Source organism: Aythya fuligula, chromosome 11, assembly GCF_009819795.1.
Source record: "Aythya fuligula isolate bAytFul2 chromosome 11, bAytFul2.pri, whole genome shotgun sequence".
Lineage (NCBI taxonomy): Eukaryota > Metazoa > Chordata > Aves > Anseriformes > Anatidae > Aythya > Aythya fuligula.
Window position 1 is genome coordinate 8,218,748 of NC_045569.1, and position 15,994 is coordinate 8,234,741.

Below are 15,994 nucleotides of genomic sequence, written 5' to 3' on the forward strand. Positions count from 1 at the left end.
GTTAACTGCAAACATTTTTTATTAGGCCTATAAGATAAATCAATGATTAAGCTGCCTTTCCACAACATTGTCCAAACTTTCCCCCAGTCCTCTTACAACCCTGTCTGTCCGTACTACACACAGTGTTATGAGCATGGCCACTCCACTCCAGTTGTTATTTTCTGAGTCTCTGGCAGCTTACCATTTTAGATGAGGAAGCCAAAAATTTGGACAAATCTGTAGCTTCTAAAAAAGTCAGGAATGCTAATGATGGGTGTAAGTCCTTAAAAATTGAATGAAGAACTGTATTAAGCCACCACATCTTTCTGTTCATGTATAGAGTTGTCACTTCCTGCAGAGCCAAAGAGTTTAAAAGCTGTTTCTGTTGATTTATCTCAGACTTTTAACAGAGTTTTGGAGACTTTCCTCTGGAAGCACCTGCTTTCTTAGCCATTCATTTTGCTTTAGAGAAGGCTGTATTTTAGGGGTCATTTCTCCTCTTTTTACCGGGTGCATGTGATACTCTTAAAAGCTTGCCAGCTTACACCTTGTGCTTGGCCTAGAGTTGCTTGGAGAAGCCAGGTGAGTTCATTGTGCAGAGGCTGCCCCTGCCCTGTATGGATTTTCTCAGTACCTGAGAGTGTGTAGCTCTGTGCTGCTACTTGGCATTTTAGCTAATACATAACCCATCATGCTTCTTGCCTTCACTAAGCTGAACTCTTTCTGTTTTGTTTTAAATCAGATAAGGGTTGTCTAGGTGGGGCTAACAGAAGTATTGCAGTTGTGTCACGAGGAATGTACATCACTTACGTTAAACTTTTAATAAGCTGTTAGGACATAATTACATTTTTCAAACATACTATTCTAGTTTATAACGATTCCTTATTCTATATGAAATTGAGCAGTGCATTAGGATATGTTAGGTTACATCACTGCCAATTTTGTTTGTAGTAACTGCTGTTCCACATTGTAGATGGTAATTAATTACTGTCTCCTCTTTTTTTTTTTTTTTTTTTTTTAATGAGGGATTTTAATGGGTTTTGGGTTGTATGTTTAAAACTATTGCATGAGAAGTCAGGTTTCTTTGACTGTGACATTTTGAGAGCATCATTTTCCTCTCATACTTTTAGTGCAGCCCTTGGTTGCACCATGCACTTCTCTCAAGCAAAATGTGAAATAAAGCACAACTCCTTGGCTTTAATGACAGCTCGTAGAGGGGTTAAAAAAAAAAAAAAAAAAAAAAAAAAGGTACAAGTAAAACAAACATGGAATGCTGTTCCAGATAAAAGTAGCAGCTGCTGACTAGCTTAGGTGTTTTGCCTCAACCTGAATCCCAGTGAGGTATCCAAGCCACCACAGAGCAGGGATGGGCACCTCTTGCAGAAAAGCCTTCTCCCTTTTTGCAGCCTTTCATTACATTCTTGAAGGGCAGTTTTATGGAAGAGGCAAATGTCCAGTCAGTGTATGGGCTAGTGATTCAACTCTTGAGCAAACCTTCTGGTTTGGGAGACTTTTTCACATTTACTGTTTACTGGCAATTTGATTGCACACTGTCTGGCAGTGGGCCCAGCATTCTCCTCCAATTAGTGCAGCATCAGAAACTGATTTTCTTTCAAGAATCGTGTCTGCTGTATCTTTTTCTGTCCACTAAGGGGCAGCTGGAGCCTTATATGTCAATAGACAACTGTTTGAAAAATAGCTTACAGATGGTTTCCATTTCTTATTCTTTATGCCACCCTATAAAGACAGTGTCATGGGAAAGGTAAATATATTATATTTTTCCCTGTTGTTTCATCTGTAAGTAGTTCCTCTGCAGCAAACCCTCTCACATCAAGCCCCAGAGGAGCCTCAGTTTTGAGAGCTCCAACAGCAGCCCCTAGCAATGTTTTTCTTTGTATCCTGATTTCTTCCTCCATTCTTTCCTGCCCTTTCTCATTTTGATGAGTTTTAATTTTAAAACAAGATGCTTGATTTAATGCATGGCATACATGTTCCTTGGGACTTGGTTAATTCTGCCGCAGAGTTGCATCTGTGTGCAGAGTCATCAATTGCCTTCAACTTTTCTGATAAACCGTAGTTCTTTGAAACTGCAGGACCACACATCAGTCTGCTCAAGGGAGGGTAGACTCACAAATACCCTGAAGTAAAGTGAGGTTTTTCTATTCATTGCCTTAATCGAAACTTGATAGTGTGTGACCTCCAGAGTAAGAGTTGCCAGTAGTGCAGATACTGGACCCTTTCTGCTTTTTGCTTTTTGTCATTAATGAATTTCAGTTGAACTTCCTTGAGAAATCTTCCACATTTCAAGACATGCACTTAATCCCACAAAGACAATCCTTACCATAGAGCTTCTTAGGTAGTCTTACAGCAAACAAGCAAAGTAAGTTGAATGAAATGAAAGCACAATTTAATGCCAGTGAGTGCCCATCCAAGGCTTTGGTACACTCTCAGTTCATGCTTTTAGTGAGTTCAGGCTAGTGTTCCTCCAGTCAGGTCCTGAAAGGACTTTTTTTCAGTTGTTCCACTCTGATAGTGAAATAACTACATCATAGTGTGCATGAGGAAGACCTGTATGGAAAGTCTGTGCGCAGTATCCAGCGTTCTCTAAGTTTCCCCTTTAGTTTACTCTTTACAGACTTTGTTTCATGGAGGAGTTTGAAATGAATTGAACAGAAGTGATTTTAATATTTCCTATCTTTCTGAAAAAGATTGTGGAAAAGAAGTTGTATTTTTTAACCAGTTATCTTACCCCAAGTTTTATTTCATTTGCTGTAGCTTTCTCAAGTGCTTGTATACCAACCTACTTACAGACAAAGCTGCCCCTTTGACAGCCACATTTCCTGAAATACACTCTACAAAAGTAATCACATTTTTATGTTGTACAAGTTAGAATCACTGCTATTTCACAAACTCTAAAAATAATACATTGAGATTTGATCTTCATAACAATTAACAATGACATTCATTCTTTCTGTTGCTGAACTTGCTGCCATATCTGGACAGCTGTGTGAAAGTCCACATAGCTTGGTTATTTATTTAGGTGAAAAGGTTTTTAAAGCCCAGTTTGAGCAGTAGTTTTTAATCACTTGTTCCAGACAATTATTGTTCTTCTGAGCTGAATTGTCAAAGACTGCATATAAGGAATGATGTGGGAATAATGGACCATTGCTTCCTTGCAGAATTCTAACTGAATTTTTAGGTACGTGGGATTTAGTCACACATCTCATTGTAAAGCAGTGTGTGGAGCAAGAGCACGCAGCAGTGACAGATTGTCAAAGGCCTAACGTGTACGTCATTGCTTACTGGTAATCTGATGTGTACAAGATCCAAGGCAATATTGCTGTGGCTGCTGACATGCTGGCCTGAATTAGGGTGAGCAGCTGATGGGGCTGGAGTTCTGTGTTCCATTACATCCCATTCCCTTTCTGGCACTTCCATTACGAACTTTAAGAAAGAAAGCTTGACCCACATGTAAGTTGTAGCAGTACTAATGATACTAAACATAAGTTGCATTCTGCTCCTATAATGATGCCTCATTGTACTGTGTTAATTGCAGTTTCAAGTGCTTCACAGTTTGCAGGAGTAATTCACTGGATCAGCCTAGTCATCCTGTCTGTTTTCTTTTCAGAGGTATGTATAATCAAAGACCTTCGTGCACAGAACTGCAAAGTATTTTTATGATGTCACTGGAATTAGCAAGCATTTAACATGGTTTAGATTGTGAATAAAGGTAGTGCAGTGCACTACAAAAAAAAAAAAAAGAAAAACAAAGGGAAAAAAATATTGCTGCTGCACTTAGCAAACTAAAAGATCTTGTTTGTAGTAGTGCTGTTTGTCAGTTGCCTAGAATTGGCTAGGGAACATGGAAGATACTGCCTTATAAATTAAAATTGAACAATTACAATTGATAATCACCTCTGAATCACCACAGACACAGGATAGACCTATTTCAGACATTTCTTCTCACAGAAATCTTATCAGTGTCACTGGGAATAAATAATTAATTTGAGGTGAAAGATCTGCAGATTTATTTTGCAAAAAGGTCTGCTTTAAGAATGGAATTCTCTCGATTTATGGAGCCAGTTTAGATGCTCTAGGTTGCTGCATGTAAACACAGTGAGAGAATGAAACAAATGGTGAATTTCTTTGCAAATATTTCTATGGATGTGCTTTCAGAAATTGGAAAAAGCTGTAGTAGTGATATAATGAGTGACAAAATTGGGATTACCTATTACAGTTTTCAACTTTATTCCAAAAAGAAGTAATTGATACCAAGACATTTAGACTACACCTGAAATATCTCAAAGTATTCATTAAGGTTATTTTTCCAGGTCATAAGGTGTTACTTGTCACCAAAAAAAAGAAAAGTTTTTGTTACATCATACCAACTTGTATGTTGGAAGACAACCTGGACTTACATATTTTAAGATATTTTTTCTAATTCATAGGATTAAATATTGTCGTCCAAAATGAAGACGCATTGACTTCACTCTTTGAAGACACATGTAACTTTCACATTGACGTGAAAGTTACAAAGAAATTCAGACAAACAGGGAGCTGTGATATCTTCAAATTATTTGGTAGTTCATTGTGTTGAATCGATGCTCACCATACTATATCACTGATTATTTTTGTGGTTCTATTATGCCTTTATTTACATATATCATTTTGTATTTCTACTCATGACAGGGGCTTTCTAGCTAGTGTTGCCACTGCCAGTGGGAACTTTCAGAAAGCATTCCTTGAAAACAGGCAGGGGTCTCAAGACTGCTTTACATCCTAGTCTCCTGGTGCAGCAGTTATACAAATGGATACAGCTCATTTTTGTTCTCCCTATCCTTTGACAGTGATTGTGGGTTGTAGGATACATGTAAACTGCCTGGAAAAGAATCTCTAAACCATTCAACAGTTTTGCAGAATCTGCTTTGTGTACTGCATATCCTAATACTTGAATGCTTAGGTTTGATAGGTGGAGTCCATTCCCTGTAAAGAAATACTTGCCCCTCTCTCTGAGAAGCTTTCTTTTGCTCCAGTGGGGATTAGCACCCTGGACCTGTAGTCCTGAGCTTTCCAATAGGATCAGCCTGTAACTCTGCTGCTGGCAGCATGGCTGCACAAACACGCACCTGATCTTCATCGCTGCCTGGAGCTTGTTTCATAGCAGCTTCTCCTGTGGTCCTCGATTTCCTTCTACTGGGCATAACCTTGAGTTGTGTTTTTTCCCCAAAACCTGATGCAGCTCCTTGTATCCTAGCAGCTCCTTGAAGTGTCTTGTTCCTGTACCCCTTCCATAGTCTGGTTCGCATGCAGGCAGTTTTTGTTAGGTTGCTCGTGGCAGTGCAGACAGGCCAGTTCTCACCTGTCTCAAGGCAAACATTAATAGTTCTGGTTCTACTCAGAGTACCTGCGTGAGTGGACGAACTGTGTCAGAAATGCTTTGCAGGAAAACAGTAACAGAAAAGATTAGCACAGCCAAAGCTGATTGCCTGACTCACCATCCTCATTGTGCATTTGTCTTGGATATTTTCCTCCTTTCTACATTAGATATTTCAAATTAATTTTCCTTCTCTGCTTGCAGTCCTAATTTTTTATAAATCTCTTTCCGTCTTTCAAAGTATCTTCTTTATCTTCCTCCACTTATTTGATTATGGGTTGAATTTCCATCAATGAAAGCCAAGGCCACAAGGCAGCCATGTAATGAGTGCAAAGGAGGTTAGACGTTTGGATAATGGTTCATTAAGTGAATTTTTAGCAGCTCAGAGTCCTAGACCACGTTATAGCAATAGAGGTGGATCTGCAGCATATCTGGATATGCTTCAAAGACCACAGACCTGGAACAGAAGGAAGGTGTACCATTGCTACTGGGATTGCTGGGGATGGTCTTGTGCCAGGGCGGTTTAATGAACAACAGCACAAAAAACAGTGTATAATCTTTTCTTATCCAAATCAAAAATGTTGATTTTTCAAGGGGTTATAAAATACTGTAAAAACTCCATATCACGGAAATGCTTTTTTTTTTTTTTTTTTCATTGATCTTTATTTTATTTACTCTTCTGGCGCCTTCAGAGGCTTTCTTGCCCTCTGATTCTCAAAACCATGAGTCAGCTGTCTTTTTGAGTTATTTGTTGAGAAAACTGTATGTTACAGTGAGACTTTGCAGTCTGTGACTGTTGATGTCAGGATGAGTTTCCAGATTTGAGCAGGCTTAATTGGTTTGCTTGGATATAACAGGCAACTGCTGAGGATTGATTAGTCTTTCAGCCGGTGCTTTTCTCCCCAAACCAAGGACTGAGAGACGCTAGTGTTCACAAAGGGCTGTTTCCATAGCAAGCACCATGTCCCAGCCTTGGATGTTTATTGGTTTTTCTGTAGTTTTGTTCCCATTAGTTGTAAAGGTGGATACATAATTCTTCAGAGAGGCTTCAGCTCAGATGTGGAGAAGAAATAATAGAAACTTGTAAAAGACTTACTAAAATCCAGAAAACTTTGAGCAGAAAATCTGAATGTTTTAGAAAAATGTGACTGATTAAAAGCTGGTGCTGTAAAGACACTGCAAGCACTTTCGGTCCCATCGTGGTGGAGTTAAACAGGCACTGGCTTTCTGCTTGGTTAAAATGAAGGGACAGACATGCCAGCAACTAGCAACTGCCAGCAGGACATCTGCCAACCAAATTAAGTAGCTACACTCCCAGCATTTTCCATCTCTCTCTCTATTTCTGTTATAGCCATAAGCCTTAAAGGAATTTATTACACTCCGTCAATTTTATATTTTCTTTCTGTCACTGTCTGTGACTTTCCAATGTTAAAATAGCCTTATTCAAGTGAATTGCACATCAGCTCTTTTTGCTTTTTTCCAAGTATTTTGAAGAGGATTTACTAGTGGTGATGACTGTATATGTTTGTCTCTTTACATACATCACTACAATTTGTCTGTGCACCAAATGTTACCCAGATGTTAAGACAGAAGAGAAGAAAAAGACACTGGGGGAGAAACCCCAGTACCAACAGCAAAGCAAGGCTGGGGTTACACCCTGTCAAGAGGGCAAATTCAGTCTTGGTTGGCTGAGAAAAGGATGATGGGGAATGTCACAGTGCTTTGGTAAGTGGCTTGGAGTATGCTTGTATTTTAACAGCCTTATCACATTGCCACTGATATCTGATTCTGTAGCTGCTCAGTTGTGTTTTTCCACTAAGATTGTTGAGACCATTTGCGTGCAAGAATCGAGTTCTTTGATATTAGTTGTTTGTGTTGCCCTGTATGTGCTTCTGTCAGCCAAGCACTCAGGCATTCTGCTAGCTTTCAGCACTCAAATGTTTCCATGGGAGAAACCAAGTCTTCGTGTGTGCTTAAAGTTAGGCAATCACTGAATCACAACTTTTTTCCTGTAGCAGGGTACAAGAAACAAGTTCTGGAATGGAGTAGAGTAAGTCTGGAGTCCTAGTTGATAAAGGATTTGTTTCATTGGCTATGGCTCATGAGTGCATATTAGATTCTGTCAGATAAGCAGAAAGATAATAATCTTCTATTAATTCTGTAATGTTTCCATAAGCTGGAAGAACATTTGTTTCTGAATATTTGCTTTCATTCTGTGTACACGAGTTTTCTCATGGTGCACAAATACGCTGCATTGCTGGCTGTGTAGGTTTTGATTCTTCAGGTGGTTGATGAGGGGGGATCTAGGATGAAAGATGGATTTTCGATGCTAACATAATTTATAAAGGTAAATTGAAGGTTACTTCTCTGTTAGTGTGTAAAAATTAAATATTTAATATCTTGTGGAATGTATTTTCTAGGCTCTTACTTTTCTTGCTTTATAAATGAGTAGTTACCAGGTTTCGTAGAGGTCTAGGGACCTTGCTTGACACCTTCTCTTGACACCAAGAATATACCACACACACACATACATATATACAGGGTGTGCTCTATCAGCACTTCATCTGGGCTTTCATCTCCTGATAGCCACAGGCCAGCACCTTCTGCACTGCACTACAGAGATAAGAACTAACATGAGCGTACTCATGCCTAGAGGGAACCTCTGGTTGCTTAAGACAATTTTTTGTCCAATCTGTACTTACCTTCTGGTGGCATACTGTGGCTCTAGTAAGCCATTTCCATTCCTGTAAAGCTCTTTCAAATCACTCCAGAGCTTTCAGCTTAAAATTCATTCTTTTTCTCCTTATTCTAAGAGCAGCTATTGCAGGACTACAGTTAACTTTGCAGTGTTTGTGCAAAGGTGCATTTTGAGAGTACATGATACCACAGGAGAGAATTAGTGGTAGACGACGACAAAGATGTACTATGTTTGTGGCTGTTCGTGTCACCAGGCTTTTTCCATTAATTATTCCTAAGTGACCACGTGTGCTGATAGAGCCACAGCAGTGACAGGGAACAGTAAGTGGGGAGTGTTTTGTGCTGTGCGATACATGAAGGGAGGGCAGTAGTTATCCTTTTCATTTTGGAGCCTTGCTTTGAAGAGAATCCATGTGAGGAGGATGCCTGTGCACTGGAAGCAGAAGGATGTGTCATTTAAAGGTGCTAACGTGTTCCGCCATGCTCTGCGGGCAGGGGAGCAGCACAACCTAGAACAACTAATGCAGTGCCTCAGGTCAGGCACACCAGAAGGTGACAAAAGAAGCTTGTTTTGTCTATGAGCTAAGGCCTCTGTGGAGAGACCTGAGCCAGAGAGATTATAAATCACAGGCTGGGTACAAGGTGTACTTTCTGAGAAAGATTTCAATAAACATTTGGATTTATGAGATATATCCTAAAGACAGATGCTTAATCTTACAGTTTCTGCATAAGGCAGAAGTAAACACCCTCTGTAATACATAGAGAGTTTTGTGGCAGTGGAAGGAGGGAAGCACTCGACTGAAGACCCTTTCTGCTCCACTCCATCTCTTGTGCAATCCTCCTGTGCAATAATTAATCCTCATCTAGGAATGCAGAGCTGTGAAGGAAATCTGGTGGGCCAGCCTCGCCTGCTGCGCTGCCTCCTTTTTGATTTCTTTACACCATGGATGAATTTAGCACAGCAAGTCACTCAGTGGTAAATAGTATATTAATGGTGCAAGCAATGACGTATTTAAAATTACCAAATGTACAGTGCAGTCAGCTGACAAATGTGGCTAAGTCACGCAGGGTGTGGGGATTCACACAGCTGGCTCAGCAGAGGACTTGGCCGAGCTTCCCTAGAAAATTGGACAGCAAACCTGCAGCATCACACAGTTCTGCACAACCTGCGCTGCAGGCAGGCCGTGTTGTGCAAGCAGCTGTGCATAACCAAGGGATAAAGTCAACTTGGAAATTACGTTTCTTTCTAAAGAATCATTTAAGGTTTTATTTTTATCTGGCTTTACTCTGACTAAAACAAGTTAACAGAAGTGTTCAGTCCCTTACTTTTATTAGTACACTGGGCAGACTTCTATGTAATAATTTAGCTTTCCTCAGAAAGCAAAAATGTATTTCTGATACTACTGAAATACATACACACAAACACACACATATATATGGACAGATGGAAGTTAAGTACTTTCTAATTGAAAGTTCTTAGGTCAAGAAATGTTAAAACATTTTTTTTCTTTTTTTAACTGTTTCAAGGCAGTGGCCTTTAGCAGAAATATACTCACACTGATATCTAATGTTTGCATTCAGACATCTGTGACCAAAAAGCAGAATGCGTGTAGTGTACTGCAAAACTGTGTGTGTGCATCTGCTCCAGTGCTGAAAAATGCCCCCACACCAGGGAAAACAGCAGCTCTTCTCCATTTCTCCTGATTTCTTGTAGATTTTTATGTCAGTTCTGCAAATGGTAAGAGTCACACCTAACATGTCTGTTTCATCTGTGATGAATGCTCAAGTTGGAATTCCTTTTCAATTCATTTGTGCTTTTCAGTTTGGTCCATATACAGTGCTTAGGAAGTTTGTTGGAGTATTTATTTCTGTCTGTTTTTTTCAGATTCTGCTAGGTTCTGTACAGAGAAACCACACAGACAAATGCTATGGGTGTTTGTCTGAAAGCTGTTTCTGACAGTTTAGGAAAAATACTAAAGTGCTGTTTATAAGTAACACTGGTGCTCTCATTTCAGTCAAAGTATTTATCGTTTTGAACACTCAGGGAAATTTGCCTTGAGAAGCCCAAATGTGTTTGGTTCAGACTCCGCTGGGTAAGAGCAGTGACAGCTGAGGTGGGTGTGATCCCATACTTTGTGCCAACACAGGGAGGGCAGAGAAAGCTAAGCCTGCTTTGGTGGTGCCAGTAGTAAGGACTGGCAAGGGGACCATGAGCATACCACGGCTGTGTATCAGGCTGCACAGTATGTGTGAGATGCACTCGCCCACGGCACTTTCCTGGGACTCCAGCTCCCTGAGGGCACCAAGGCAAAGCTGTCTTACGCGTTTTTTTGCAGCAGCAGTTGTGAGGTGCTGTGTTTGGTTATGAGCAAGCGACAAGCTGGTGGATAATGCCAGCATGTGGCTTTAAGGCCTTCCATATAGAAGAAATGCCTTTACAGCTTAGCGCTCACTTGTGCCTGGAGTTTGCCCTGAAGTTAGTGGCTTTCTGAGAGGGAGCTGGGTTCATCCTGCCCTCGTGCTCTCCCCTCCTACAGCTCGCTTGTTCTGTGTGTGAGCAGAGATGATCATCAAGGCGTTTCTTGTGAGGGGGGTGCCTGTCACCTAGAGGTAGCACCCAGAAGCATTACTGCAATAAATGTCTGCCAGAAAGACTTCCCGACAGTGCTGACTTGTGCTGATTCACACAAGCAGCCTGAAAATGAAAATGTTTGTGCTAGCTTCCAGCCCTTGGAATGGCTCAGGCCCACGAATCTGACGGTAGTGCAGTCTTACTTAAACACTGCAGTGAGAATTAAAAAGGCAGAAATGACTTTTTTTTTTTAATGTTCTCTCAACAGTTCAGTGTTAAATCATCTTTGGGGGTGTGAGGCAGTATATCTATTTTCTTTGTGCAGGTATGCCCTGTCATTGCAACAAAAAGATCGCTGGACAGCTGCACACGTGTCCAGAGGAAGGTTTTCACCATCAGCTACTGTAAAGATGTGAAGCGTGTAGCCATCCTGTAGTTGTTCACTGATATAACACTTCATAAGCCTGCCTTGGCATAGAAGAAAATGACCTGGATTCTTCCCTGCTGTCAACAGGGTTGCTGAAAAGGTAGCACCCCATACTGTAAGGAAGGCACTGCTTTTCCTCATGCGTTGGCTGCCAGCTGTGGACACAGGTTAACTTACACAACTGGATGTGTGTGCTCACGGGTCCCTTGTACTTAGCGTTTTGTACAGCTTCTCCCTGGGGACTGGGGGAGCTGCTTACAGGGGAGCTGGGGTGCTTCTGTCTGAAAGGGCCTGAGCTGAGACTGCAGAAGTGCTGCAGTTGTACAGCAGTGTGTGCACTTACACCTTGTGCTTGCATCACGTCTCATCACGCCAGCAAAACGAGATTTGAGGGGCTGCTGCTGCTGGGCGTCTCTTCTTTGCCATCTAAACCACTGTGCATACAGGTTCCTGAGGAGATTGCTGCGGGTAACCTTATTCCTGCATTGCGTTTCTGAAGGGCTTTGGAAGTAAAATGTTCTTTTAGGAGCAGAGACCAGCAGCATTAGCAGTTCTTGGTGTCTACATAAAGTCTTACCATTTTTTGTAGAGGGAAGAGAGCACTGCATTTGCTCTTCTGACTAGTGGCTCCCTTTCTCAGCCGGACTTGGCCAGTGCTTCACGTGTACCATTCCTGAGCAAGCACTGGCCAGTTCACTTTCCTGCTCACTTTGGAGTGTTTATATGAGACTGGATTTGAGGCAACAGATCTCCCATAGCAATGTCTCCCTCTGCAAAACAGGTTAAGGTTTGGAGTGCCAAGACAGCTCTGCACAGTCATCCTGGGCCAAATGAGGCAGTTGGACTCGTGGGGTTTGACAGAAGCATGCACAGGAGCAGTACCCTCCTGAAAAACCCAGGGCTGTTCTGCAGCTTGGTAGTGCTGCTATGTTTGGCACAAATTCCGAGCTGGTTGGGATTTAATATGGCTGTATTTTTAATGAAGAGGAGTTATGGATATTCATTGCATAGTCACTTAGCTTCTTTGGCACCGTTCTTGGCATGGTGACCCCTCACACAGCGGCCTGCCGCGTTCCCTGTCGGTTGTGCTGTGCCTTAATGCAGAAGGGATTTTGTCTTCTCTGAGAGTTGTGGAGCTCCAGTTGTGTCTGTCAAGATCTGAGCTGATGTTGCAGTGGGCAGAAAACATCAAACAGTTTTGCTTTTATGTGAATTCAATCCCAATCATCAGATTGTTGTTTTTTTTTTTTTTTTTTCTTTAATGGTGTATCCTAAAAGCCGGATTTTAAAAGAAGGGGAACAATGCCATTGGATTGTTAATAGGAATTCACCATTGGTTCATTCTCTTTTCCATCTTTATTGTTCTTTTCTAGTTACTGATGCATCTTACAGCTCTTTTGCTTAAAGAGGAGTATCATAGAAATATTTTTCTCCCTTATCCTATGACTTTCTGGAACTTCATAATAAGGCAACAGCTCTGAACTCCCGAATAGTACAGAGAGGTTCAAATGTTCACATCCAGAAGAGTACAGAGAGGGGGCCCAAGTGTGAATCTTTTAAAGGCTTCTTTCTTTTCTTTTTTCTTTTTTTTTTTTTGGTAGTAATCTGAATCATAACTAAAAAACTCTAAAATGGAAATTTTTGGAGGATGGAAGGACTGATGAACATTTGAACTTGGAACTTACTGACTCAATGAAACGTCATAAATATGGTGGTTAGAAAACAGTACCTCCTTTTACAATACACAGACCTAGCTGACCTAGCTATTTCTGGATCCTCATTATTATTTAGAAGAAATACATAATGCATAGATAAGACAAAAATGTACCCCTAAATAGATAAAGGACTAAGTGTTTATCTACAATTGCAATGACATTCATCATTTTTTCCCCTAATCTATTTTACTAGACTATTTTGAGGATTGTGGTCCTTGGCATATGGGATTACATTGAAAACAAAATAGAGGTGAGTAGTCTTACTCTTTGTACTGTTTTCCAGGCACGCACAGTAAAAATATTAAGAACTGCTCTGGGTGTCTTCGTTACAGATCCGGTGCAATACAGATATCTCTTAAATCAGATAAGTATGCACATACCTCTAAGTGTATGCTTGGATACATAGCAGTATGATTCAGTCCCTTGTTCTGTGAGACTCTCAGAAGAGCATTGTATTTGAAAATATTTTATTACATGGGGAGGAAGGGGCTGTAGGGTTTTTGCTCCATGTGTCTATGATTTTATTGTTAGAGCTGTGCTTGTCTAACAGTTGGTACCGCTACCCTGAGATAATGAACAATATGAGTAAAAAGTGTTATGTGACTTGTGTAGCCATGTCCTCATAATCAAGTTGAAAGTAGAACAGATTGAAAAATAGTGTGTAGTTTTCTGATAGACAATACAATTTTGGCAAAAAAAAAAAAGTATTTTGAAATGATTTTTTTAGTTAAATCTGACTTTTGATAAACACTGTCATTTATACCTCAAATTAAATATGAGGTAGAATGTGTATAATGTTCCAGAGACAGAAAAGGAAATGCATATGTTAAAAGTAACACATAATCCCAATCTGGGCAACAATCTGGGGAGTGGGAAAATGAAAAACTCTTTCTTGATACTGTCTGGTGTTCACTGTCCATCAAATAGGAGCAGTTAGAAGTGTTTATTTTCAATACACTGGATTGTTATGCACAGTTCTGACTTGTAGTGGTTACAAAATCTATGTCCTGTCTCCGTATGCAAGCCATTAACCAATGGTCTTTGGCAGCTGGGAAGCATCCCAGCAGGAACGAGGACACGGTACTCTGTTCTGCCCTGCTAGGCAAGTGTAGCACACGCACAACTCTATTGCCAGTTTGCTGTGAGATGTGTTTACTCTCACAGTTGCTTTTTCTGATCTAATCCACAATGCAACCAACATCATACAAATCATTCTGAATAGTCCCTGTTGCCAAAAGCCTTGAAACCCTTGCTGCCCAGTAGCAGTGAGAGCAAAGTCTTTCTGTCTTGCCATAGAGCCCACACATGCTGTGTATTCAGGATGTGGCCAAGAGCCATTAAGTCACTTTGCTCCATCTTTTTCTACTTCTTGATCTTTTCATTTAGACAGTAAAATCTGTAAGCAGGGAATGTATCTTTTTGGGGGGATGGCATCATCCCAAGTAATGGGTAATAAATACCAGTGATAATAAAACTCTTCAGCAGCAGTATCATTTAGTCTCACTTCTACATGGACATTTTGGCCAGGTGGTCCAAATACCTTTCTCTCTTCCTGCCCTCCCATCACAGTTTATTTCTCCTCACCTCATAAACTGTGGGTAAAGCACTGAAGAATTCTGTTGCACTGCCTCAAAAGGACGCAGCCTTTGTGGGACTTGGCCACCTCTCGTATCCCTTTCACATACATACCATAATTGCATTTCTTTCTGGGGAAGTGGGAGTCCTTCATGACCTCAGGCAGAAATGGCAGGGCTTGTGATCTTTAGAAAGAGTTTGAAAAAACTCATTTCTCTCTAGGTGTTTGATGGTGCTGTCATAATCTTGTCCTTGGCACCAATGGTGGCCTCGACAGTGGCTAATGGCCCCAACAGCCCATGGGATGCTATCAGCCTTATTATCACATTACGAATATGGAGAGTGAAGAGGATCATTGATGGTGAGTGGTGATTCAGTTGGTGACTCCAAGAATTACCTGACAGGCTGGGAAAAAAGAGGTTTTAAATATTTGGAAAGAATGCTTGCCTTCTTCCTCTTACAATATAAAAGCACTGAAGAGGAGAGAGTTATGACTCCCACGGAGGACAGTAGGTCTCAAGTTTGTGGTTGTTTTTTCCTGTTCCCTTTGAGCCTTTAAAATTGATCGTTTTGTATTTTGTAAGGCCCCTTCAAATCCCCTATCTGGTCAGGAGCATTTTCTTACCATGGTGGTTCCATGCTGAAGGTGCTCTCTGCAGCGCCAGTGTGTGGTACAGCACAGTTGTCACTAAGCATGAGTCGTGTGTTTTGCATAGACCTCTGTGGGGAAGCACCAGGAGAGAGAAGTCCTCGGGAAGTCAGGATTGCAGAGCAGCAGCAGTGGCTGTGCCTGGAAGGAAGGACTTAAGTGTAGGCTACTTTATGCGAAGTGGTTTCAGGCATTTCAGGTTACAGTGATAAGAGGTGGGAAAGGAATAAATGGAGGATCACTTTGGTCCTGCGTGAAAGATCAGTCAAGCTGTTATTTTTGATTCAGATACCCGAACTATATTGAGAGTTGAGGAAAGGTCATAGCACCATGAGTGAAGTGTCCAAGGCAAGTTCAGGATCTTTTGTAACTTCATAAAACATCAAGAATTGCAATAAATGTTGAACAGCGTTGCTCATCAGTCTGAGTTTGCCTTGATTGTGAGAAAAGCAACATTTCCAAACACATTTGGAAGGCCTATTGAAAACTGGGCTGTAGCTTAAAAAACAATAGAAGTTGTTTCCTTTTTGTTTTTTAAAGTCTCCTTCTTAGTCTACTATTTCCATCAGGGACTTACTTCCTACCACCAAGTAGGAATTAAATGCTTAGGGCTCTGGAATTGTTCTTCTCCCAAGGGAACGATGCTGTTCAGGTTTAGAGGGGATAGGAGCAACTCCAAGCAGAAAAATTTGCTACCCAGCAATTCAAAAAAAAACTGTGGTAAGCACTGGGAAAGATCAGCATTAGTGCCAAAGCTAGGAAGAGCAAGCAGGATGCATTTCAGCTCAGCCATACAATTGGAATTCTGACCAAACAAGAGCTAGGCCCTGCTTATGACCTGTATTTCAGGTGTTAGAAATCCTTACCCAGAAGAAATACTCGAGTTCTCTCACTGTGGTTGAAAAGGTTGAAAAGGCTTTAGTCTGTAAAGGGTTTCCCTCTGATTTAATAAATAAATAAATAAATCACAGCTGGGTTAACTTTAAGTACTTATTTATGTTTTCCA

The 15,994-nt window shown here is 40.9% G+C and overlaps 1 protein-coding gene across 3 annotated transcripts in view; it reads left to right on the top strand.

Annotated features, from left to right (window-relative positions):
• Nucleotides 1–15,994, top strand: part of TMEM266 (transmembrane protein 266) — a 77,469-nt gene that overhangs the window by 39,468 nt on the left and 22,007 nt on the right. For all 3 annotated transcript variants that reach the window (XM_032194753.1, XM_032194754.1, XM_032194752.1), the window contains 3 exons: nucleotides 3,536–3,609; nucleotides 12,958–13,014; nucleotides 14,562–14,700. In XM_032194753.1, the coding sequence (XP_032050644.1) occupies nucleotides 3,536–3,609; nucleotides 12,958–13,014; nucleotides 14,562–14,700 (270 nt within the window). The remainder of the gene's footprint in view (nucleotides 1–3,535; nucleotides 3,610–12,957; nucleotides 13,015–14,561; nucleotides 14,701–15,994) is intronic.